The sequence below is a fragment of the Stenella coeruleoalba genome (genome assembly GCF_951394435.1).
Source record: "Stenella coeruleoalba genome assembly, chromosome: 4".
In the NCBI taxonomy this organism is placed as follows: domain Eukaryota; kingdom Metazoa; phylum Chordata; class Mammalia; order Artiodactyla; family Delphinidae; genus Stenella; species Stenella coeruleoalba.
In genome coordinates this window covers 30,728,199-30,754,451 of record NC_137149.1, presented here as the reverse complement: position 1 = coordinate 30,754,451, position 26,253 = coordinate 30,728,199, and the positions used below count along the sequence as shown (strand labels likewise).

The window sequence follows — 26,253 nt, the reverse complement described above, 5'->3', positions numbered from 1 at the left end:
TTCCTGTAAGAAAGGGAAAGGAGAAAAAATGGTCATACCTATTAAATTTCCCTAAATAAATGTAATCCTTAAAAAAAAACTTGCCTCTTTGGCAAGGATTGATGTAGAGTTTAAAGGTCCTAGAATTTCCTAAAATGTCTAGGAGAAAGGCTATGACAACCTATGATTCTACAAATACTTTAATGTGATTGAAAGAATAAGCAAGTGGTTAACCCACTTTAGTCACAGTTCTAGTTAACCAGGAGAGAGGAAAGAGACTGAGTCAAAGGAAGGTAGGGGAAAGCAGCTGAAATATGATTCAAACACAAGACATTTTTGCAAAATCATTTGTTGAAGTAAATCAAACCACACCAAAATGAGGTTACCTAATTTTTCAGGACAATACACAGGAGAAGTAACTATTTTTATTGGACTGTATGATGCTTCTCAGAGCCGTTTTTACATATCTAGTCTCATATAATCAATGGGAAATAGGAGATTGCTAAATTGGAAGTTATTCACATGTATTTTCTGAATAGACAAGGTGGGGGAGAGATGCACTCGAGGAAATTGGAACTATAATGGAACTAAGCTCTTATAAGACTTTTAATGAAGGAACAATTAAATGTAGAGTTTTTTTTCTTTTTCTTATTTACAAGGCAATTACCCAAATTAGAAAACCCAATTATAATTTGAGTGAGCCACTGTTGGAATAACATGGGAACGTAAGGCAGGGATCCTTTGAAAAGGGCAGATGCTGGCTGTCATAATTAGGGAAACGTGGATTTATACAGGTAAACTGCAAGTAAAATAGCTCTACCATTAAAGTGAAAACACTAAAATATGACATTTTCTGAAACAATATTCATCTTTTCAGTATGAAGTGTTAGTGCTTTTTTAAAAAGTGACAACCAAAAAATGGCTAAGATAAATGAAGGAAAGGCACAGGCATTAAACATTGGTTTGCCATGAATACCAAGGCACCAATCAATAGCATAAGAATAAGTTAAGAGCACTAATTACTTCACAGCCACTTTAATCTGTTTTTCTCATATATATATATATATATATATATATAATTTCATATATATATGTATTCTAAATTTTCCTTCACCTCTCTACCTATTCACTCACTATCTCAAGTGAGATAGTATTTTAGGTTTTTACTTTTCTTATCATTGAGAACAAGATTACAAAGTTAATTGGGATTCCATTCATACTGGAGTTGTTGATCCTGTGTGGAAGGAAAGCAAAAGTGTGAAAGCAACCAGCTAGCAGGGAGACAAGACAAGAGGAGAGGAAGAATGGAGAGGGACAAGCATCTTAAAATGTTCTGTTCCTCTACCATGACCAGAACAGTTAAACCCAGGATAATCTGCTATTTTTGTTGTTGTTTTGTCTTCACCGGTCCTGGCAATGTCCAACTAGATCTACCCTTATGACAAATGGAAAAATATAAACAATGAAATATCTAACTCTTAAAATAAATACAGAGCTGTGATTTAACCAAAGCCTGGAAATAAAAAATATACAACACTCTTTATCAGAACCTTTAAAACAATCCAACGTTTTAATCACTAAAACACAAGTAATGGCTGGCACCAAATTCTGCTACCCAAACCACATGCCTACCAGTGATCAGATGGTTGTCAGAGAAACAGAAATCTCAGCTCTGTTCATGCTACTGCAATACGGCATTGATGCAGCTTCAAATTTCAAAATGAAAATAAAAATTTGGTTTAACTTTCTGGTCTTATCTTAAATATTACATCTGATTTCTTCCTGAGTTGTTTCATGAGTTATGTCCTTTGTTTCTTCTCAACATCAATTAATTAGCTCACCACCCATGAGTTAAAAAACTAGGTCTCAGTTCCAAGACAGTAACGTATCTTCCTGTGTTGAGCTGGTAGAAAAGATGAATAATGAAGTGTTTGTGGTTCTGGCAGCTAAACTGGGATTCACGTTGGGAAGAATAAATGCTATTAATTCAGGATAAAGCATAATTAGTAGGTCTAGTAATAAACTGTTGGGAGAAACAGCAGCAAACAGACCTAGTTGAAAATCTGACACAGGTTTTGCTAATTTGAATGAAAGCTTTAAACAGCCAGGGCACATAAAGATGCAGAAACAAATCTACAAAGAATAGCTATAGCTGAAATCAAACGTGTACTTACACATGACCAATTCAGGAAGGCCTAATGGTCTCACACTGATCTTTCCAACTATAGTTAACGCTTTCAGCAGCCACAACTTTGATCTTGTAGTATAAAGCTCAATTAAAATAAGTCATAGTAACTAATACGGGCTATATTTGAAAAATGATCCTGTTTTTTGCACCAAACAAAAAGTTCCCTTGATGATTAGAGTGTCAGTATTAGAGTTTATCCCTCTCTCTCCTTCTCTGTTTTCTTTCATAAATTGGCAATATGTACACAGAGAAATGAAGTAAACTACAAGAAGATTTAGCTATGGGAAGGTGGGAAGGATAAAAGGAAGATGCTGCAAAGGTAAGATTTTTGACTGAAGCCACTTTTGCTCATTTGCTATTACTTTTAAAAAATTTAAACAGCCTATTGAGATAGTTTAAATTCTGTGTATTCTGGCCCCAAACCCCAAAAAACAAAACAAAAACCCTCCAAATAACTCAAACAATTACTATCTTCACCAACAAAGAAGGCAACAAAACCTGGCCTTCTATATTATAAAAACACAAGGAAAAACTAGGAAGTTCTTTAAAACCATGATCTTTCTGAAATCTAACAATGACCATTAAGTCATTAAGTCTTGGAATTCCATAATAAAATCTGGACTGATTTTTCTTCAAACTCACATTTAATATATGGCAAGAAAGTATTTTAGATGATCTTACTTTATCTTTTAAATGGCCATCGGGACAGTTCACTTAATACTCTGTTGTCAAATCTACATAAAGGATGTCTTTCATAGGGGTGAGAAGAGTCATCAAATATGTAGATGGAATTACTAGTCAAGGTAAGAATGAAGAGGCAGCTTCATTCATACAGAAATGGCTCACCAGGTGTTTCCCTATAAACTTCCAGAACCTACCATCTGTTAAATGGAATAGTGAACAGAAAGTCCTAACTGATTATCTCTTGTCCACAGAAAAATCTCTGGTTTTTCATTTAATACCATTTGTTTTAGTTTTATAAGTCATTATCAATTAAAGGAGTAAAAGATATTATTTTTTTAACCTGTCTAAAAAACCTCTAATATACCAGTGTAAATCAAGTCATGCTTTCCATGATATTTATTACCCCGAGCAGATCCAATTTTCATTGCCCAAAAAATAGTACAACGGGGCTTGAAAAATATGTGCTGACTTGCCTGGGTGCTAAAAGCATCACCAATAATTTTGATTAATGTATCTTGACACCGAATGCATTAACCATACAATATTCTTCTTGCTGAAGGGCTAATTAGAATTCAAGTCAGCATGATACCTACTTTTGAGGATTACAGCAAGAACATTTGTTGTAATAAGAACCTTCAGGCAGCCAGTTTTGGTAATGATTGATTTGTAAAATTATTGAGGGGGAAAAAAAGGATGAGAAAGTAGAGTCTGTCCCCCAAACACTTATTTCCCTGAAGGATCACATTTGAGCATAAATTAAAACATCTTGGTGGCTATGATGAAAATGAACTACAACAGCAAGTTTATTTAAAATCCAGAAAACATAAGTTTCTGGTTTTTTTTTTTTTAAACAGGATTACATCACGAAAGCACAATTGGTGTATTTAGTCAAGGTTTCGTTATGGCTGCTAAAAAGTCTCTGATTTCTGGTTGTATGAGTTTCCTAATTGGACTCTTAAACTATTCAACTGCTCAGACGCACTTTGTGCAAGCAGGAAGTAATTATAAGTAACAATAACACACTGCTATCCTTTTAACCAGTATTCTTTTTCTTTTTTCTTTTACAGATTCATTTCACATCCTATGTCACTTCCAAAAACTTTCTTCTGTTATTTTAAAAATGTGACTTGATGTTTCTAAGGAAGAAACCTCATCTCCAGTGTATTTAGAAGATAAGTTTCTATAGATGACTGGGCACTATACTTAATCCTAAGAATGACAAAATAATGTTTCTGCCACCTGTAAAAGTTAGTGCTTATATGATCTAGTGTCAAGGATGATTTCATATAACGAAGTGTAAACAGTTAGTTACTGTCTCCTGATCCCCAAGTTCTTGATCTGAATCTCAAATTGTCACTAATGTGGAAGCCAGAACAAAAATATCAAGCTTTGAGGGAAAATATCGTAAAAATTTCTTTGCCACCTAACTGATTTGTTTTTCTGATTTGATGTAATTTTCACTGTATTATGTCTCCCTATTGTACTCGTTTTAATGTATCAGGTACATTTTTCCCAATTTACTTTCTAAATATGATGAGATACACTGGTAGTCAACGCTGAAAGGAGAAAAACAAGCATTGAAAATTCATATTTGTAAAAAATGTCTTGCGCTGGGCAACACGATTGATTGGGGCCTAGAGATTTCCGTTATTACATGTCAAGCTTTCCTTTTGCTTTTCCTGTGAAGAGTGTCGGGAAGGAGAACTAAGACAGTATCATGTCTTATGCGCAGAACACTGTGTTTCCTCATCCTTTATCCCTGGAATACATTGGGTTATAGGAAAAGGGGAATAGTGTGATGTCATGTTTCAAGAGAAAATATGTTATCTTACTGCTCTTAAAGGTAACATTCAACCATCACCGCAAAGGAGTTTTCAGAATTTAGATCTATGAACCTGGAGGGTGTAAATGGCTTTATGATCTCTAGGTTGAAATGACTCACAGGAGGAAAGACTCTATAGAACAGGTACATAAACAATGTTTCCAACATTCTGAGCTGCTCCAAGAGAAAGAAATAACAATAGCTAAAATTTATATAGCGTTTACTATATGTTTGGCAATATTTTAGGAGCTGCATGTATATTAATTCATTTAATCCTCACAACAACCCTCTGAGTTATGTATAATAATAATTCCCATTTGATAAGGAAACCCAGCACAGAGAGATTATGTAACTTGCCCAGTACATGATACAGCTTCATAAACTGGTAAGGGGTAGAACCGGGATCTACACACTGGTGGTCTGGTCCTAAAGATCACTGCTCTTCATGACTTAATTACTAGGGTGATGTAACCATGAAAGGGGTAAGCAATTTTCAACATGTATGGAAAGAAAAACATGTTTAAAACTAGGAACTTTGAATCTCACCCTTTTATGTGATATTGGAAAAGCTAGTCACAATAAAGTTTTACCCATGAAACATATATTTAAAGGCTTGTTAATCAAAGAACTTTTCTGAGCTCAATCCTTATTCCAGAAGACCAATGTTTGCATGGCACACTGCAATGTACAACGTACGATAATTTAATCTTCCCAGCTGAACATCTTAACACTATATGAACCATGGATGCATGAAATAGGAATTCCAAATGTCTTCCACATGGTCAGAGCACTTTCCAATACTTGTCCGGGAAGCTTAAGAGTAGTTTGAAATTAAGTGATGCCTCTTCTTAGTGACTTTTATGTATGCCGAAGGTATCAGTACTTATCTCTGAGTGGGACCCTGAGGTGATAGATAGATGAGTCTGCTGTCTGTGTTTAGGCACTTTGCTCATTTCCTGAGAGCAGTGTGGAAGGCATGTGGATGCTCATTAAGCTTCCAACCGTTCCCCGAGAGCAACAGGTGGCAAATCAAAGCTTCCCTGGTATGTCATGGCTGGTTTCCTCAACATCTTGGAAATAACGGATGGCATGTGCACGCTCTCTGTAGTACCAGCAGATAAGGAGATGGATAGCAAGGAAGTATTTCCAAAGCATAAACACACACACAGGTCTAGGAAAGTTATGACTAATGCTCTTGCTACCACACATTCTAAATCCATATATGGTGGTTTCATCTTTTAAATATTATTACTCATTCAAACTATGAAATCAAGGTTAACTGTCCTGTGGTTAACTACCTAACAGAAGCAAGGTATATTAAAGGAGTAAAGAATATCCCAAGTTAATGAAGCTCTATCATAAATTGATAAACTTTTAACTGTACATTTAAAAATATCCAATAACTACTCATGACTATGACGTGTTTTTAAATTGCCTCCTTTACAAAATTACTCAATTACACTGAGCACCTACTACATTATAGGGCAAGCATATCACTTACATTCTGGACGAGAGAGAGAAGACAGAGCTTATTAATCCAAAAATAGAATCTGTGATTTAAACTGAATACTGGATAGTTACCCAACAACACTCGATAATTACATAGAAAAGTATCTCTAGTTAATGATAGAAAGATTTTTGTCAGTTGATGGCTTTTTCTCACCATAGTCACTAGTCAGGTTAGAAAAACAAAGGAAAGTATCAGCTATAAGATCTTGACAAAATTTGTCTGGCAACATCCCATGACCCTAGAAATAAAAACGTTTACTGGAGGTGGCAAATCACCAACATCTTTCCCAATTTGAAAAAGTTCAAAACCTTCAAACTGGTCCACCGAGGACTAGGGAAATGAGCTGGGGTATTTTTCACAGTGGAGGACATAAATGAAAGGTAATGAGAACAAATAGTAGTAACTGTAATTGTTTTGTTTGTTTGTTTTGGAGGGAAAAACCCCAATACCTTCCCCCTTATATACTCTCTCTCAACAAGAAAGCTCACCCTCAGGAGAAGGGACAACTGGATTTCTACACAGCACTGAGATTCCTGCCTCAGGATCTGGTGCTGGCAGCACAGCCCAGCTAACCTACAAGCGAGCGCTGCAGGAAACCCTGCCCCAGTCCTTCCAAAATGCCCCTCGTTTTAAATGCCTCCCCCCTTACTTATAATGTTACCGGCTTCTTTAACCTAGTGCTGAATTTAATGTTCTTAAATTTGTTTTAAAAATCTGTGATTTTCCAAATATCAGTAAAAAGTTTTTTTTTAATGTGTGGGATTATTAAGGAACTAATAAATAAATTAGTTATTGCCATAAATGCCATAAATTAACTGCCATAAATTAACATTATGCCATAAATTAACTCTGCAGTATGAAATCACATATAACTTATTAAGTTATTTTTGCTAAATATCAAATGATAAGGAAATGACTTTGACTCTTTAGTAAACTGTTGTCATGGAGTGTACTTTTCAGTGAAGAAGTCAAAGACTAAAAATATATTAAAAGAACATATCTGGACATCTGTGATACTAATCTGGAAACATCAAACAAAAAGCAGAACCAAAATTTCTGAGTGCCAACCTGGAATTCATAGCTTTCATGGCTGTTGATTATAACAAATATACTCATAAAATGTTACATATGATACCATATGATGTCTGGGAACTCAGTAATTTAATATATTAATTCTAAAATCATATTATTCATGTAACACATTTCAAACACAATCTTCATAAAGCAGCATATACAACCCTCTTACTGAAACTAGGAATATTAATTTTGGAATCATCTAATGTAGTCTAGAGATTAATTCAAAATTCTATAAGATGAGAACAATGTAAAGGAAAATCTACTTGCATTATGTTATTTTATCAAACAGTTCTAGAATTAAAAGAAAAAACTTTAAAATAAGAAGCTGATTTTAAGGGAGCACTACAGCTAAGATACTAGAACTTTTAAGCCTTGACAGTTGCCATGTAAAAAATTTTAAACAACTAAAAAAAATGTTTGTTAATATTTTTAGACAATTTAAAAACATGTAAAACAATGTTTTCAAGCTAAGCTTTAAGCAGTTATTTCAAAAGACATACAAATTTTATGGGAATAGTATGTAGGTCAATAAAGCTTAGTAATATTTGTACTTTGCAGTGAGAATTATTAACAGGAAGTAGAAGCACAAAACACATTGGAAGGACTTCCCTGGTGGTGCAGTGGTTGGGAATCCACCTGCCAATGCAGGGGACACAGGTTCGAGCTCTAGTCTGGGAAGATCCCACATGCCGCAGAGCAACTGCGCCCGTGCACCACAACTACTGAGCCTAAGCTCTAGAGCCCGCAAGCCACAACTACTGAGCCCATGTGCCACAACTACTGAAGCCTGCGTGCCTAGAGCCTGTGCTCCACAACAAGAGAAGCCACTGCAGTGAGAAGCCTGCACACCGCAACGAAGAGTAGCCTCTGCTCTCCGCAACTAGAGAAAGCCTGCACACAGCAACGAAGATGCAACACAGCCACAAATAAATAAATTAATTAAAAAAAAAAACTTTGGAAAGATTATTATAATGGGTGAATCACAAAAACAGCTGCCTGGATATTAGATTTAAGGGGATGTTAAGATTTTAATTCTGGTCAAAATCTGATAGGATCTTAAGAGTAAAATTTAAATGTGAAGGGAGACATTGTAGACTTTAAAGAATTCCTATGACTTCAAATGAAATGACTTTTACATTTATTTAAGGGGCATAGTAGGTTATATAGTGGAATATACAGTCCAGAGAGCCATGGCAAACTTTAGAAATACCCATGCTTCATTTTTTTTTTATTGAAGTATAGTTGATTTACAATGTTGTGTTAGTTTCAGGTGTACAGCAGAGTGATTCAGTTTCATATATATATATATTTATGTATATATTATACATATATATGTATATATATATATATATATATATTCTTTTTCAGATTCTTTTCCATTATAGCTTATTACAGGATATTGAGTATAGTTCCCTGTGCTATACAGTAGGACCCTGTTGATTATCTATTTTATATGTAGTAGTGTGTATCTGTTAGTCTCAAACTCCTAATCTATCCTTCCCCCCCCTTTCCCCGTTGGTAACCTTAAGTTTGTTTTCTATGCCTGTAAGTCTATTTCTGTTACCTGTGCTTCATTTTTAATTAAAAAATTTAATTGGTTGAAATGGCTGGTGAGTATTTAAAGAACAGCACTATATTTTTAGCTTCCATTTTTTCATTTTTGTGACTCTCACAATTACATTTCTATGAAGCCAAGACTGTCAGTGCAGTATTTACCTTTATCCCCGGAAGTCCAGGAAGCCCAGGAAGCCCTGGTTCACCCTACATAGGAAAATCACACAGCATTATAGAACAGTATTCACTCAGGCACAGTATCTGAGAAAAACATGGCAAATGCTCCAGCTGAATTCTTGCTGTATGTATATATATGTCTAATATATATACTGTCTAGTTTCAAGATATTTGGTGAGATTATACAGTTCAGTCAACTCTTGATTCAGGGACTGTTGACTATTTTGCAGATTTTTCAGGATTTTCCCTGTTGCTGCCAGTTCACTGCTCATTGTCATCACTACCAGAAGGTGAGAAAGAGAAATAAAAGGAGAAGGAATTCCTGTGTTTTATTACTCCCTGGTCAATGATTTGTTGAGGAGGCTGAATCTATCTGCTGAAATGAGGATTACGTGCATTTAAATAACGCATCCTATTCCAAGGCTCTCTTACCTCAGATAATCAAGAGTTGGCTGTATGAACAGATGGTCATATCAAAACAATATACATTAAAAGTCTCATTCACCTAAAAGTATAACAAGGTTTCTTTTCCATTCCTGAATGATGAGAAGATAAATGCATGGTTAAGATTATACTTAACTCCAGCCCGTATATCAGACAATTGTTGAGTCTGGGTAACCCTGCTTAGCAATGGAGGGCTAATGGTACCATGCAGCTGCTTCTGAATACAGGTTTGAGATTAAGTGGTACATTTTGGGTGAGCACACTGGAGTCAAGCTAAATCTTCTCATTTTCACATAATTGTTTACATTACTTTAAGCACAAAGTATAGTGACAAGAAGTTATATTGCTTAGAAAATCTCCTGAATTTCACTAAAGAAGCATAAAGGAATTGCTAGAGAAAATGAAAGTCCATCCTGTGTTGGACTGAGGTGACTAAATATTGTGGAAAATAACATTTGAAGGTAAAAGTGTCACATCATTTCATGATGGCGAGTCAGTGTTATGACAACTATACCAAAAGAGACAGAAGCATCAAACTAAAGATAAAAGTGGTAGAAGGCACTACTTTCATCTAAATGCTTGAACAGCCCTTATTCCAAGGAAAATCTGCTAAGAACAACCAGACATTTCATCTTTAATATTATTACTTTCAAATTATGGAGGGCTATAATTTGCTCTGGTATTATCACAAAATGACTTCAGATACTGTTTATATTAAGCTGTATGGTTAGACATAGAAAGGAAAATGACTTTCCTGATGGTTTAGGTCAAAGGTGCTTCAGGAATGCAAAAGAAAAGCTATTCTTTCTGAAACTACCTGAGTGAAAGTTTGCATTGTGAACAAAAAGACTAAGATGAGATTAAGCCAGAGAAGAAAGAATGATTATTAAGAATTTGATATTTCATTCAAAGAAACTTGTCCAAGTAGAGTAAACTTTACATAGATACAACATTATACATTTGATTTTCTTTTTCTCCCCCCCATTTCCCTTTAATCAATAACTTTAGGAAGCTCTAGTAAAAAGAGCTTATCCATATTTCAGTGAAGATTCTCTTTTACTAAGAAAAAAGTATAAGGCCCTTGAAAACACAGTAAGTTGCAGTAGAATATACAACCAATAAAAGTAAACATATTGGTGACATATTGATAGTTTTGTATTGTTTCAGAAAAGCCCCCAAAACTCAAGACATCCTATTTAAGACATGTGTGGAAACATATAGGTTGTAACACTGTTTCCTCAAAGGAGTTTTTACTAGACCCTTCCCTCAAGGGGAAGGGTCAAATTAAAAGGATCTGATGACTACTTTAAAGTAAGATATTTATATACACATGCCTACATAGACACATTCATGTTTCTCACAATGAGAAAGATGTATAAAACATTATGGATTATTTTATAACATAGATTGGATACTTACAGAGAGTTTGAGCGCTTAGCTCTTCCCTACATCATATGCATATATATGTAAGTATATAGGTTATAAATGTACTTTTTAATGAACAAACCTTTCAGGAATTCATATTTCATACTCTTGGATTTTGACCTTTCCAAATTTATGTTTACTTAAAATTTGACAAAATGAAGGATTATAAAACATTTAATGTTACCCTTTGTGCAACATCTCAGCATTTTTAGGAAGATATTTCTTCCTATATAAATTCTCTGTCCTTATACCATGAATGTTTATCTTTTAATTAAGAGACAGTTTTCAGTTAATTTCTCCATTCTTGCCTATTTCTTGACTCAGAGCTTCTCTGAGCTGAGTTCTTGGTCACGCACAGCCCAAGTTCAGATCTAGGTCATAATTAAGAATCGGTTTGTTATTCCATTCAAAGACTTCTTGCCCAAGTAGATTACACTTTACACTGATATGTTATGCTTCTGGTTTTCTTTTTTCTTTACCTTTCACTCTTTATTCTCCATTATCGGAGACCCTTGTCTACTGTTAAAGTCAGTTCTCTGCTTTCACCCCATGTCCCTGTGACAGTGCCTTGTGTTTCTAGATACAGTTCAACTGTGCCAGTCCCTTACAATGGGCAAAAATGTATTTTTACCCCATTAAAACTAAAAACTATATTTTAAAAAGATGTGGAGAAGTTAGGAAGGCAGCTATGCTCACCACTATACCACCAATGCCATTGAATGTGAAGTTAGGAAGGAAAAAGTTATGTGATGAAACACACACTCACTTTACAAACATATATACCCTAACTCACATATCAATCACACACTCTCCTGCTGAGTCTATAAAAGAAAAAAACTATAATTAAATCATTCCCTATTATGAATGTTACTCTAAATAACAAACTTTCATACCGCAAAATACCAGACAGTGGAGAGCTAATCAATGCACTTTAATTCTAGCAGGATATCCTCTACTTTTCTGGGAATGTCCCTAATGCAGGAGCTTAAGTACCCACGAACCCACAACAAAGTTCTGCAATGGTGAGAAGAATGTCGTGGAAGATTCCTTGAATGGATTCTGCACTCAGTTCTGTTTGTCATTTTCCAATCTAAGCAACCAGCAAGAATGGAAACACTCTACTTTTAAATCAGTGTTGGGGTAAGTATTGCCAAATCCAGATATTAGACAAGGAAGTCATAAATATTGTGGGAAAGTGAGATTGCGTCAACGAGTAGGATCTGGCCTAAATATTAATGAAAAAGATACTGTTCTTTTCAGGGCACATTTTCATTCAGATGGGTCGTAATATTCATACACATATTCATTCAGGCACGTATTTGTTCAGGTAGAATCCACTTCTCTCAATATAATTTAAAACAGGTTTTTAATGAAATACAAAGAAAAGCCAATGTTTCCATATGTAAACCTATAAACTTCCAGAAATGAATCTAAAATGTATTTTTAAATAATCATGATAAAGCAATATTTTATTAACCAATCGTCTTCCACTCTGAAAACAGTGGAACCTATATGAAATTATAGCAGACTTGTTTTGTTTTTTAAAAAGACGTAACAGTTTTGCAGACAATTCTTTTAACTTATCACAGTTTTGGAGAGCAGTTTAAATTTAGCTTTTAATTTTTAAAGACTGAGGGACTTAAAATGAGATCATCTGAGAAAATTAGATGCTCCTCCAAACCAAAGCAGACCATGGATCTCTGTGATATCACTAACTTCCAATTTCTTACATAAAGAATCATTAGGAAATCTTAGGCACTGAAGAGCAAAATTTGCAGAGCTATGCTGGGCTCTTTGGAAAAGTCTCAACTTTACCTGAAATTGGGTCTAATGAATCATTACTCTTAGATTCTTAATTTCAAGAAAATCTATTTTTCAATTAGGGAAATGTTAAAAGAATGTGAAAGACCTTCTCAAAAAACACTTTAATCTGAAGTGTTTAAACAAAGCAGTGATCCTCTCAATAACTTCAAGAATGTGGGAATATATTTTTATGTTATGTTCTAAGGTTCCACACTACTACAATGGAATTTATTCTGTCTTTCTCTTTATACTAATGAGGTATATTCTATGTTTCTATTCATATTATTTTTTCTATAACATTAACTGCTGCTAGACAAAGGCAGAGTCATGATCTCAGAGATTTATCATAATGTGGAATTCACGTTTACTTGTTAGCCACATCTGTTACCTAAAAATCTAAAATCTGCACTGGGCATTGATATCCAGATGCTCAGACGATAAACTACAAACAGTCGTTTCCTGCTTCAGACTCAAATGAGAATAAACATATTCATTGCATGTCCTCTAATTTATCACTGAAGTGAAGCACAAATGATAAAAAAAATTAACGTTAGATTGGTTACAGTGGTTTGGTTACTGTCTCCAATTAAAATTTAGTTCATGAACAAACCTCTTTTACAACATAACATTCACTGCTTAGGTAGATATTATTCACATAAAAAAATTATCAGCAGGGAAGTATTTGACATGAGAGGAAAGGAATATAATTTTAAAAGAACTGTCCATCATGCCCTATTGAGACAGTTTAGTAAATACTCATTTCTTCTCATAAAAGATAGAAACATGCAGAGTATCTTTAAACATGCAAGATAGGTTGTTGGCATTCCAACCCAGCAGATCTTTGTTAGTCTCAAGCAGCTCAGTATATGCTGACTTTATCCTTTTACACGTCCAGATTATGTTTGTACTTTTACTAGGGTCAGCATCAACCCTTTTAAAATGAAAAACACTCAAAAACACTCTGCGTGTAAGGCATGAAAACGGCATCATTTTCAGTAATTGTTCTCATATTACACAGTGATAGCAAACACAGTCAAATGGTGACTATAAGACAATAGAAAGAACACACCAGAATAGGGATTTACCTTTTGCCCTGGACGACCAGATTCTCCGGGCTCTCCCTGGCCAAAGAAAATCAAAGATGAAAAGGGCAGTCTTATAAGAATTTTCCAAAAGCCTTAGGCCCTTGGACACTTTCAGCCTCCCCGATGACACATGCATTTCATTCACTTTATTCTGTTGTTCTACATCCTACCAGACATATGAACATTTTTTTTTTTTTTGCTGTAAATATACCTAAAGCTCACATACAAATCCACATTTCCATAAAAACTAATCAGAAAGGGAAGAAAAGGCAAGACCTCTTGTTTAAGCCTTTATCAGAGATTTCTAGCAGATACTCCGTGTTGTGTCTAGAAGCTGATTATTGCAGTAATATAGGAACAGAGTTAGAACCATCAAAGTTGGTAAAAGGGAAGGGGAAACAAGAGACTTATAAAAGTCAAAGCTGTAACTCCTGGGGTACAAACACTTGCAAGGCTATAGTTACCTTAATTCCTGCAGCGGATGATCCAGGGTCACCCTAAAATGAAACCCATGAGAGATTATTCTACAAGTGATGGGAATAGGAAACACACAAACACATAGAGAGCTGTTATCTACAGAAGCGCCTAAGGAAATCCCATGACTAATGGGCTGAACTATGCTCCCTAAGATTTTGTATCAATATGGCTAAGATGTCAGTAATTTCCAAGATAAACAATATACTTTCTAAAAATAAAACTTTGCAAAATACATAAGGACTACATTCCTTGAAATAAATATAAATATGGATCTCTTCCCTTGATACAGTGCTAAAATTGTATTCTAAAGCAATATATTAGTGGATCTGGAATTTCAGTTTTCTCTATTTCAGGAATTTATTAATGTCACTGGCTATCATTTACTAGGAGTTCCCTGACCCTTTCAGTCTTCAGAAAGTCAGGGTTCAACAGATGAAGTCAAAGGGTTAATGGTGTTGAGTTGGAAAAAGCCACGCCGCCGGTCAGTTTGTTTTCCTCATGAAGCACCGTCACCGTTATGACCAGCACGTTTTTTTCTAGCTCTACACTTATTTCATTGTAAGGCAGTCACCGGAAAGTTACAGGATGATGGATGACTTGTGGGTGACAGGGACACAAGGAAGATCTGAGAGAAAATCCTGAGACAGAATCTGGTTTTCTGAAAGGCATTGTATTCCATCCGGATTTCACCGAGTGTGACTACATTCTTAAGGCAAATGTGCTCTAAATACACAGGTGGCTGCTTATTTCTGATACGAGGCCAGACAAGGGCCTAGATTTTCCAGTTCCTTCTAGTCCTCTGTCCCATAAACATGCTACAAGGAAAATAAAAGGGAGAAAACGTAGTCATTTGAGAAAACAGAAACAGCCACAAGGAGGACAGCACATACTGGGGTTTCCTCAGCTGTCCTATCTGTGCAAGGGCTCACAGAGCTCTAGGGGTCTACTTCCTCGTTCTAGGTTTAGAGAGCTGCTCATCAATCTCATTTAGAGATGGAGATACACCTCAGGCCTCTACACATGAGGTACTTGCCCCTCTCCCTCAGTTTCTCTCTCTTCTCCCCACAGCTGGCAGGTCTCTTTGTTCAGGTCTTAAGTGGCTTTGCCTCAACCCCTCACTGAACAACCTAGACACATGCCCCTCACATCCACGTCTCACTCTGCAGCATCTGTTCAAGTCCTGCAAGCTCACTGCATATGGATTACGTATATATGTTTTCTGCCTATTCTTTTCTTGTCCCTCCATTAGATGATCAGCCACCTGTGGGCAGGTTCAGGGTCTATTTTTATTCAGTGTCTGCATAAAATATGCTGGATACGTATATGGTGAATAAATGAACAAATCTCAGAAAGAATATGTTCAGCAAGCAGTCAAGAATCAAAAAAAAAAAAAACCTTTGGGAAGAAAAACAAAGCTTAAGAAGGAGGAGGAAATAATAAATTAACTCATTTGAGGAAACATACGAGTTTCTTTGACATCTGTAATGGCTACTACTCAAGGAAAAATTAAAACGTGACAAAACATAGAGAACAGGATACCAAACACTGTCTTATTGTAAAATGATACTGGTTTCTTTTCCCCATCACTAATAATCAATTGAGTTCCGAGTGGGCAGCGAAATCAATGTGGCTAACAAAATAATACTTATTTCTGTTTCCACTAAATCAAGTCTGTCTGAAAGCCATCAACACCAATGAATCAGTATTTTGCACAATGAGACCTTTGTATTTATAAAAGCAATTTTGACTTTTCTAAGCCCCCTTTTTCATCTTATTTATACCTCACAAGACTCCCAAGAGATAGGGCAGATATTACTATTTTTACTCAATAGATGAGGAAATTGAAGCAACTTGAGCCTAAGTGAATTTTGGACTTCCTGAATTCTATTGCCATGTTCTTTTTATTGGAATAAGAAAAGAATTATTGGTTTATCTCATTCTGGCAACAGGGCACAATGGTTCTAGTAAACTTATAAATAAAAGGAAGTTGCTTGTATTAACTGTAGTTTAAACACTTTTTTTTCCAGTGTTTTAATGAAAAGTGACTGGATAATCCAGTAACGAGAAAAAGGACTAGATTTAGTTCTCAGAGAAAGTGGATGGGAAGGAAAGGACAGTTTCCAGGAAGCCTGATTTATTTGTGGAAACTGGAGCAGTTTCATTTGATGGACAACTATGACTGACATATCAACTTTCTTTTCAAAAATTAGAACTGTGAAATCTCAAGGAATTTTTATAACTTTTAAGTGGCAAGGCAATTGCTGGAAGACATTCCTAAGTTAAACATTTTAAAGGATAATGCTGCAAGTAGTGAAAATAAAAGTCAGTGTTTATAATCCTCATTCCTCTAAAAGTGAAAATGAATACAGGATTAAAGTAGGAAAAAAAACCCCAACTGTGTCTCTCTAAGTATACCCTTAGCTTCACAAATCAGTTGGTTTGAAAATAAAAGTTTCCACAGGGTAAATCGTAAAGCAAAAAATACTTTGAGAAGATACTTGAGGTAAATGAATTTGACTTTGCTATTGACCATTCAAGTACAGAGTTTTTGGTTTTGGCTGTGATTATTTTCAAGCACAACATTTGGTATGTAATTATATTTATGTGTTACTAAAGTCTATGTGAAATAAAGTGAATGTGGTGATATTTCTATCAGTCATTAATTCATTCAATAAATATTTATTGAGCATCGATTATGTGCCAACCACGTTCTGGATGCAGGGATACTAGGAGCTAGGGCGATAAAGCGAACAATGCTGTTTCAAACCCTGCCCTTGTCCTGTGCTTATGATAGAGTCACCCTTCCGTATCCCTGGGTTCTGCATCTGCGGATTCACCCAACCTTGGACTAAAAATCTTTTGAGAAAAAAATTCCTGAAAATTCCAAAGAGCAAAACTTAAATTTCTGTGTGCCTGGCAACTGTTTACATAGTATTCGGTATCATAAGTAATCTAGAGAAGCTTTGTAGTACAGCTGACCCTTAAACAACACAGGCTTGAACTGCAAAGGTCCACTTATATGTGGATTTTTTTTCAACAGTAAATATTACAGTACCAGATGATCTGCAGTTGGTTGAATTCGGCAGATGGGGAACCATGATACGGAGAAAACAGGGATGTGAAGGAACCAAGTATAAGGAGGGCCGTTTGTAAATTATACCCTGATTTCAACTGGCAGAGTCTCAGCACTCCTAAGCCCCGCATTATTTAAGGGTCAGTTGAATATGGGAGCATGCGCATAGGTTATATGCAAATACTAGCCCGTTTTATATAAGGGACATGCTAGGATTTTGGTATTTGCAGGGATCCTGGAACCAATCTCCTGGAGATACCGAAGGACTACTGTAATCATTTGTATATATGTATATAGTATATATGTACACAAATATATGTATTCAAAAATATTATTGATTGAATGCATAAAAGCTACTTTCCTTTTCTTTCTTTCCACGTACAAAAAAGTCTGGGATAGGAAGAAATTGTCATGTTGGGAAATTTTGTGTCACCACAGAAGACATGATAAACAAATGCATGGTACAGGAAAAAGTTCTACCATTCAACGAAAATAAGAAGCAGATGAAAGTAAAAAAAAAAAAAATTTTTTAAGGTTTTTCATTCAATAAATATTTATTATCTTCCTATTACATGCCAGGAAATTGGATTGGTGTTGGGAATAGAACAGTTTGGTAACTTATAGTTTTTTGTTTGTTTATTTGTTTGTTTTTTCTTTTCCAGTGAGCTGGATGCCCAATTAAACAAGGAATTACAATAAATTGTGATAAGGGTTATGAAAGGGATCATAGAGAGTGCTCTGGGAGCAAATAGAGGGTAATAGAGACAGTCCAGGGAGACTGAAAGGCTGCCCCAGGGAAATGACTTAATGAATCCAGGTCTCAGTAGACAGGAATAGGATGAGAACATGAGGAGGTGGAGGTGGACAGAGAAGAGTATTCTAAGCTAAGGGAAGCATCATATGTGCTAAATTGGAGAAGGCCCTATGCCCAAAAGAAAAGCCTTCCTATGTGATCTTAAGAAAAGGCAATTTGGTGGGTGGCTCCAAATATGGGTGTCGCTTCTGAAAAGGCTCTGAGGATGCAAATCAAAGATGCTCTGCAGGTGTAAAGTAAGAAGGCAGGTTATTTATAGAAATGGAGATTGGGGGAGAAAAGAAAAATGAAGACACAGACAGGCAATACCAAGAAAGTGAAGCTTCCTGCTATATTGAAAACGGATAACCAACAAGGACCTACTGTAGAGCACAGGGAACTCTGTTCAATGTTATGTGGCAGCCTGGATGGGAGGGGAGTCTGGGGGAGAATGGATACATGTATAAGTATGGCTGAGTCACTTTGCTGTGTACCTGAAACTATCACAACATTGTTAATTGGTTATACTGCAATATAAAATAAAAAAGTTTTAAAAAAATGCTCAGGAAAAAAAAAAGAAAGAATGTGAAATTTCTAAACGAACAGATAAGGTTGTGAATAATAGAGTGGCATGATGGAACCATTCAGTGGTCTGCACCAACACTTACTTTCAAGTGCTGGGATAATAGATAAGAAATGCATTTCTACATTAGTTGGTGGGATTAACACTCCAAAGAGCAGAACATAACCTTCCCGTAGTAACTCCACACATGATTAAAATCAGTCTTTGGCAGGTCATTCTTAATTCTAGAGTTCATCGTAGCTTCTGGCCACAGAGAAAACCCAGCCCAGAGGTTTTTACAGTCCCACAGCATTTCCAGATGACCAGTCTGGAAAGGCTTAGATTGCTTTACCATCCAAAAGCACCTAGTTGGATCACAAGGAAAAAAATCCTATTAAAGTGAATCGCCAATGACGTAATTTACTACATCAATGGCAGAAAAGAAGCATTTTTTTGATTTTACATCTCAAACTTGGTAAATGATGAATGGGTTTCACATACTGAACCCAAAGGCCATGAGAAGAGTGTTTCTAACATGCTGGAAACAAATTATGTGACAGAAGCAGGAAATGTTTAAAAAACACATCAAAAATTATATTCCAATTACAGCGTTCTTGGGGATGAATGCTACAGGTCAGATTACGTATTATATGTTACAGATTCCTATTTACAATCCCCTGTTTAGACTCACTGAAAATTTATAGAAATGATTTCTGTTTTAACTGAAGCATTTCTCAAACTTAATTTCAGTTGACTAATAAAACTTTTTGATAAAAAAGAAAAATAACCAATCTGGTTGATTTCCATTTCCATGTGGTAAGAAAGCTAACATTTATTGAGAGTTTACTATGTGTGAGTCAGCATGGTAAATGATTTGTGTTAATATAAAAAATAAGAACCGTATTCCTTTGAGATGAATTTAGCTTTTACAAAGAAAAAAAAGTTGCTTTACTATTGCAATATTAAATTTTAAAAACGTGTGATTAAAGAAACTATTGGCCTACATTCAAAAATTAAGCTCTAAAAATACATATTCTAAAGATTAAAATTCTCTACATAAATCCACACAGGCGTAGCTCAGACTTGGCATAAATGGTTTTCACTTGGAGAAACTGCTCTCTGTTTAGAAGATTTCCTTTCTTTAAACAGAGGTTGGCAACTATGGCCCGAGGGCCAAATCCAGCTAGCCACCTGTTTTTGTGTGGCCCAAGAGCTAAGAGTGGTTTTCACATTTTTAACGGTTAACAAAATTATAAAAAGAATAATATTTCATGACATTTGAAAACCACATGAAATTAAAATTTCAGTGTCCAGAAATAAAGTTTTATTGGAATAGAGCCACTCTCATATGTATACATATTGTCTATGGCTGCTGTCATGCTACAATGACAGAGTTGAGTAGTTGTGACAGACGCCATATGGCCCACAAAACCTAAAATATTTATTTTCTGGCCCTTTACAGGAAAAGTTTGCTGACTCCTGCTTTTAAGCAAACACAACAAAGGTAAATAAAATATCTATGTTTATATACCTAGGGTTTTTAATTTTGACTTCAAGAAGTCATAGAGGTATATCACTGGTCCCATTAGTATTAAACATACTCATGTCATGGTGGATTGCAGCATGATACTTAAATCTGACAGATAAATAAAATGGGTTTACAGCAGTGGTTCTCAGTGAGGGATGATTTTGTTCCCCAGTGGACAATTGGCAACCTCTGGAGAGAGTGTTGGTTGTCACGACTCGGAGATGCTACTGGCATCCGCTGGGCAGAGGCCAGGAACGAGGCTAGACATCTGACATCTCCCTCAAGAAGGATTATCCAGCCCAAAATGTCAGTAGTGCAGAGGCTGAGAAACCCTGGTCTACAAGAAACTGAGAGTTCACTCTAATTTCTAGACTACCTCTTGAATACAAACACAGTTGCTACTCGGTGACATTCATTTATTCCTACCATTAATTTCTCCCTACCACCCATGCCATATTTATATTAATATTTATAAGAATGAGGAAGACAAATTTCTCTTTACTTTATGGGTATGTTTTTATGACTAACAACTGTCCATCTGTACCATAATAACTTTCAAAGTAGAGTATTCTTATTCTCAACTACAAGCCTAAATGAGTCTTTCTTTGTTTCATCAATTAGCCTGATTTAAATTAAATCTGACTATTCCATTTTTAGTTTCTTAAAAGATCTTTTTCTTAATTCTTAACATATAGCACAAATGAAATAAAAATGTCCTTCCTATGTCAGAGATGTGTGTGAAGTAAGAATCCAAGCAAAAACTTCAATAGACTGAGGAAAAAAAGACAGGAGGTAGGAAGATGAACAAAAGACCACCGCAATATAAGTGCTAATAATGGTTTAAAGGCCAAAAAAGAAAAAAAAAAAAAAAAGAGAGAATACAAAGGCTGACAAAATATCTGGATCTAGTAGATTTCAAGTTGAAGCAAATTTTCAAGGCTGCATGAGAGGCTCTAATCAACTGACTTTAGCTGATTATCAAACTCTTACATCCCCTCCGAATCCTCTGCAATCTTCTATCCTAAAATCGGGACAAATGGAATCACTTTAGGAACTCTATTTTTATATCTCTGTGTATAAAGGGAGTGTTCCATTTACACAGAAATAGTGGTGTGTTTCTTTTTGTCTTGAAAGTCATATTACTAGAAACCCAATTACGCATTTTCTAGAATTTTTGACATAGCATTTTACTTTTAAAATATTTAAATTTGTAGCTAGGAGCTGGTGGAATAACCACCTTTTATACATTAAATATTTAAAAGTTTTCTAATTGTGTAGAATTATCTCTGATCTTCCATTTTCACGTACATGAAATAATATTCTTGCTCATACACATACTCTTTCATATTTCGCAACACTGTACCTTTTCACCTGTATCACCTTTGGGGCCATTCTCTCCAGCATCTCCCTAGGAGGGGAAAAAAGCAATACATGTAAAATATATTGGTGACATTCAGCAAAGAGTACTTTTCATTATTTTAAGTTTCCTTTCATAGGCACTATCTATTAAAATCTGTTGTAAATGTTCTACAGAGCTAATGTACTTTACGTGACCAGCTGCCTGATATCAACTAGTCCAAATAAATGTTATTACAATGAACATGGCTAAATAGTTTTAAACTACTCCACGATAATAACAGAAGGTAATTTCTCTGACTTCTAATAGCTTATTCTGGCACTAATAGCCTATTCTGGCCACCTTAACTCTTTCTCTTTTCTCTGCTCAAAGAGTCACTCTAACAAAGGCTTTCTCCTGACTCCCTCAATATGCCGTGTGCCTTACCCTTTCTGTCTCCTTCCTTGTCCCACTCCTGCCACCTGGAGTCCTGCCTTCTCCTTTCCCTTCAATCTGTGAATCCTACGCATCTCAAATCTCCAGGCCCTCCAAGTGCATGACCCAGCCCTCAAAACTGCTGCACTGAGCATTGAGTTATCTGGGCCTAAGTGTTTTGCATTTGAGAAATAAATGTTTTATATCTTATTAGAAAATTTTTAAAAATTATAGTAAAATAAATTGGGGAGTTTATGCTTCCTTTGTTATTTGTGAGAGCTCCTATGCCTATTCCCTCACTGATATCTTTCTACCCACAAGCAGTGCTTTAGGAAAAAAGTCATTTGTTTATTATCCATGCTTTGCTTTCTTAAATTCTAAATTCTTTAAGTCTTATAGAATGCTCTAGTGGAAACGTCATGAATTCTGGAGCCAGAGAGTTGGAGCCCAGATCCAGGCCCTACTGGGCAAATGAAGTTCTCTTTACATCAAATTTCTCATGTGCAACGTAAGGGCAAGAATATTTTATGGGGTTATAAGAAATAAACAATTACTGTGTCTAAAGCAACTGGGACAGTATCTGACACATCATAAGTTGTTAATGATAATCATTAGCAATAACAATGCATTATTGTTCATACATTCCGTAAGCTGGAATACCCTTCTGTCCAGCTGCGTAAGAGGTCACTCTTCTATCATTTAAAATTTTCCGTAAAATAAGAGAGAAGCTACTGATGATGGTTTCCCTGGGAGAAGGAGGGGTGGTGAAGGAGGGAGAGTTTAACCTTTTCTCTTCACTTTCTTTTCTTGTTTCAAATAAGCATGAGGCTATCCTGCTCAGGCATTCTTTTATGGTGACGGGGACAGCACAGCAGCCTGGGAGCCTGAGCAGTTTTATCTGATGAGTCCCTGGAATGGTGCTGGCACTGCTCCTTTTCCCTCCTTAATTTCTACACAAAAGAGTCATCTGATGACTAATTCATTTCAGGTTAATTACCATGAGCTGGTTGGAAGCCAAATAAATATACTGATCATAAGTTATGGGGGATCTTTGATAGGCAGCTCATTAGCACACTTTTAAAAATTGCTTGGACATCCCTTTATTAAATAACAAAACAAACTTTCTTATTAGGAAAACTGGTTCAGAGTGGCCATGAAGTGAAGGGTTTGACTGAGTTGCCTCTCTGCTCTGCTCTCCTTCCATTTAAATAAATGTCTTTTTACTTTTGTTTTACAAGAATACAGTTGTAAAATACAGCTCAAAAATACAGTTATGTTCATGAAGCTTGCTGGATCTGTAGATGTACCTCTTTGGGGATTAGCGGTGATGATACTGATTTGTCAGAAAGATCGTATCACTTATGAAGGGCATTATGTGGTATCTTGGTAGCTGCCTGCAGAGATGGCATACTTCTCAAACACTGGTAAAGGACATAGCATGAGAACTCCCCCAAAGCAGTAAGGAAGGATGTTTGTCTAAGAGAAATTTAACATATGCACTCTGCTTCTCCTTTTGCTTCTCTTTTTGGGTTTTATGGGAATTCTTTTTGGGACAACTTTCAGTGTATTTGCTGTAGGTAAACATCTGTATCCCTTTAACCTACTGACCTAAGAAGTAGTAGAGAGAGAGACGGATGCTTAGAAAAGTACTGGAGTGGCATTAACAAATAGGTAGAACAGAAATTTTGCAGGCCTAGGGATTTTTTGAAAGTCATTTAAAAGCCTGACATAGAATGTTTAAATTTGCACCCTTCTCCTCCATTTCTTTAAATCTTTTTTACCCAAACTTCTATACATATATAAGAATTACACTATTTTCTCCTTCCACTAATTAGCAGTTTGCAAAAACAGTGGTCATTATATCTATCTACATCTATATAACTAAGCATACCTTGTCTTATTGTGCTTTGCTTTATTGTACTTCAAAGATACTACTGCATTCCTTACAGATTGAAGATTTGTGGCAACCAGCATCATTTTTCAATTAAGGCAGGCACGTTGTGTTTTAGACATAATGCTATTGAACACTTAACTGACTACAGTATAGCGTAAACGTAACTTTTATATGCACTGGGAAACTGAAAAATTCGTGTGATTCATTTCATTGCAATATTCACTTTATTGCAGTGATCTGGAACGGAGCCTGCAATATCTCCAAGGTATGCTTGTATACCTGTATCTGCCTATCCAACCACACATAAATACAGTTCAGTTTGGTACCTCTTTGGGGAAAAAAAATAAAAATCAGCAGAATCATTCTCACCTTTTCTCCTCGTTCTCCAGGTTGTCCCTGGGCAAAAGAACAAAGATTGAGTGACATATTAAATTATAAAACACCTAATCAATCAACACTAAACAAAATCAGATATTGAACATACTATTAATAGATAAATTATACATGACATGTTCTATTTTGGCAATATATAGTTGCTATATAAAAACAAAAGGTTAAGACAAGTTTCCTAGAGCACTGAGTATGGATATCAATAGCAAATGTAATTTTAGTTCTTTGCTTTCGAGGACTAAAGAAAGATATTTAAGATGACCAGCCCAAACCCGGCTTTTAGGGCACTAAGGAGAAAAATGTTGTGGCAAATCAACGTCTCAAGAGGCTCCTGAGATTATGACACTTTATTCTGCTCAAACTCAGACTCAGTAAGGTGAGTTTATTTACTTACATCCTTCAATGAACTCTTCCATTCAAAGCAGCCCCTGGTGCACGGATTATTTCAGGGGTCAGAGTACCAGTGTAGTTCTCTAATCTGCCTTCCCCTGATGTGACTAAGGCCTGAACTTGGACCCCTTCACAATGTCACGAACTCTCTTCAATCTGTTGTTAACCACTATGTTCCAAGTTAGGTGTACTTTAGGAGGCATTAGTTTTTTTCAGAAAAGATACTATACTGGGGCAGACTCTAAGTGAGTTTAGGAGAGATGTCTTTACTCAAAATGATGACCATGACAGTACAAGGACTAACATGCAAAATTGTGTTCTGAAAAGAATCTCATTTTCACTTTACCCAGGAAGGGACAGGGGACAGAGTCAGAGAGTAAATCTAAAGCAAATCACACACATTATGATAATATTCCTCTTAAGAAAAGCTTGAGAAAGTGTTGCAATAAGATCAGACTACTTTAAAAATGATTTTTAAGGTGCTTATTGTGTTTTTTTAAATTATAATTCACTCAAGAAGTCTGTTTGAAGGCAACACTCTTTTCACTCCCTGAAACTCCGCCTGACCCTTTGGCTTTCTGAATTTCTGGTTACCTTTCACTGCTCAGCAGCCATCCTGATGGTCGCTAGGCAACAGAAGAATAGTACCGAGAACATACATTAAGCATTAACTCCTATCATTTGGCTTTTTAGCATGGAGCAAGAGAGGGAAGAAGACAGGAAAATGGCTGTCGTCCCAGAAGGAATATTTTCTTTCCTCTCCTGCAGGACAAAAGACAGGTCTATAAATTTTAGGTCTGTCCTAGGCTCCTGTCAATAGCAACGTGATCTGTAAAATCAGCTGACAAGCATCTGTGGCAATGGATACACACCAGCACAGCTGATGGGATTAGACATTAGTTTTGTACTTCAAGGGATGGTCACTCATCAAAGGACTTGGGATTTGTCTGCCTATTTGGTTTAAACTAAACTGTCACCAATCTTTTTATATTTAAGATTAATTTGTTCTTCAAAAACAAAGGAAATTTGGAACCCCCCAAAAAACTCGATTACATTTTTTCCCTACTTAGTAATTCAGACTACATCCATTTTTAAATTTCAAACATGCCACATTTTTATTATGCTCTTCATTTGATTAACTGGTTAGGTTGTGTAAGCCTTGGAGGTGGCCAAATCTTGAGGAAAAGTCACAGTGGCACTGTGAACATCTTTAGTACATCTTGTAAATATTATGCAAATGTTGGCAGTATGGACATGGCCTATGTTGTCATATGTTCATTAAGTGGTAGAATGACAAACTCACATTTGAAACACAGGCTTTCTCATGTTATTTAAGTATCCCAGAAATAAAAATTTAGACATATCGTACACTGTTTCTCTGCATTTTTAATGCTAATCACAAACATCACTTATTCTTTAGTCACAAAGTTTTATACTATAGTGTATTATATTATTGACAAAAAATTCCATCCAAGTAAAACCAGTGGGCAATAAAAAAAGTGTAACAGCTTACAATCTCATGAAAACTCATGCCTCAAGTGATTCTGCTTGGTTTTCTTTGTACTAACCTTTGGCCCTGGTATTCCATTCTGTCCTACTGCTCCAGGCAACCCGGGTTCACCCTCAA

At 35.8% G+C, this 26,253-nt stretch overlaps 1 protein-coding gene across 3 annotated transcripts in view; it reads right to left on the bottom strand.

Moving 5' to 3' along the window:
* COL25A1 (collagen type XXV alpha 1 chain) overlaps window positions 1–26,253 on the bottom strand; it is a gene marked incomplete at its 3' end in the record, with an annotated part of 460,030 nt that overhangs the window by 55,311 nt on the left and 378,466 nt on the right. For 2 of the 3 annotated variants that reach the window (XM_079919357.1, XM_079919358.1), the window contains exons 13-18: window positions 26,195–26,248; window positions 24,216–24,242; window positions 21,545–21,589; window positions 14,213–14,245; window positions 13,749–13,784; window positions 8,977–9,021 (exon numbers count right to left, since the gene is read on the bottom strand). In XM_079919357.1, the coding sequence (XP_079775483.1) occupies window positions 8,977–9,021; window positions 13,749–13,784; window positions 14,213–14,245; window positions 21,545–21,589; window positions 24,216–24,242; window positions 26,195–26,248 (240 nt within the window). The remainder of the gene's footprint in view (window positions 1–8,976; window positions 9,022–13,748; window positions 13,785–14,212; window positions 14,246–21,544; window positions 21,590–24,215; window positions 24,243–26,194; window positions 26,249–26,253) is intronic. The other variant, XM_079919359.1, reaches the window with a different exon arrangement.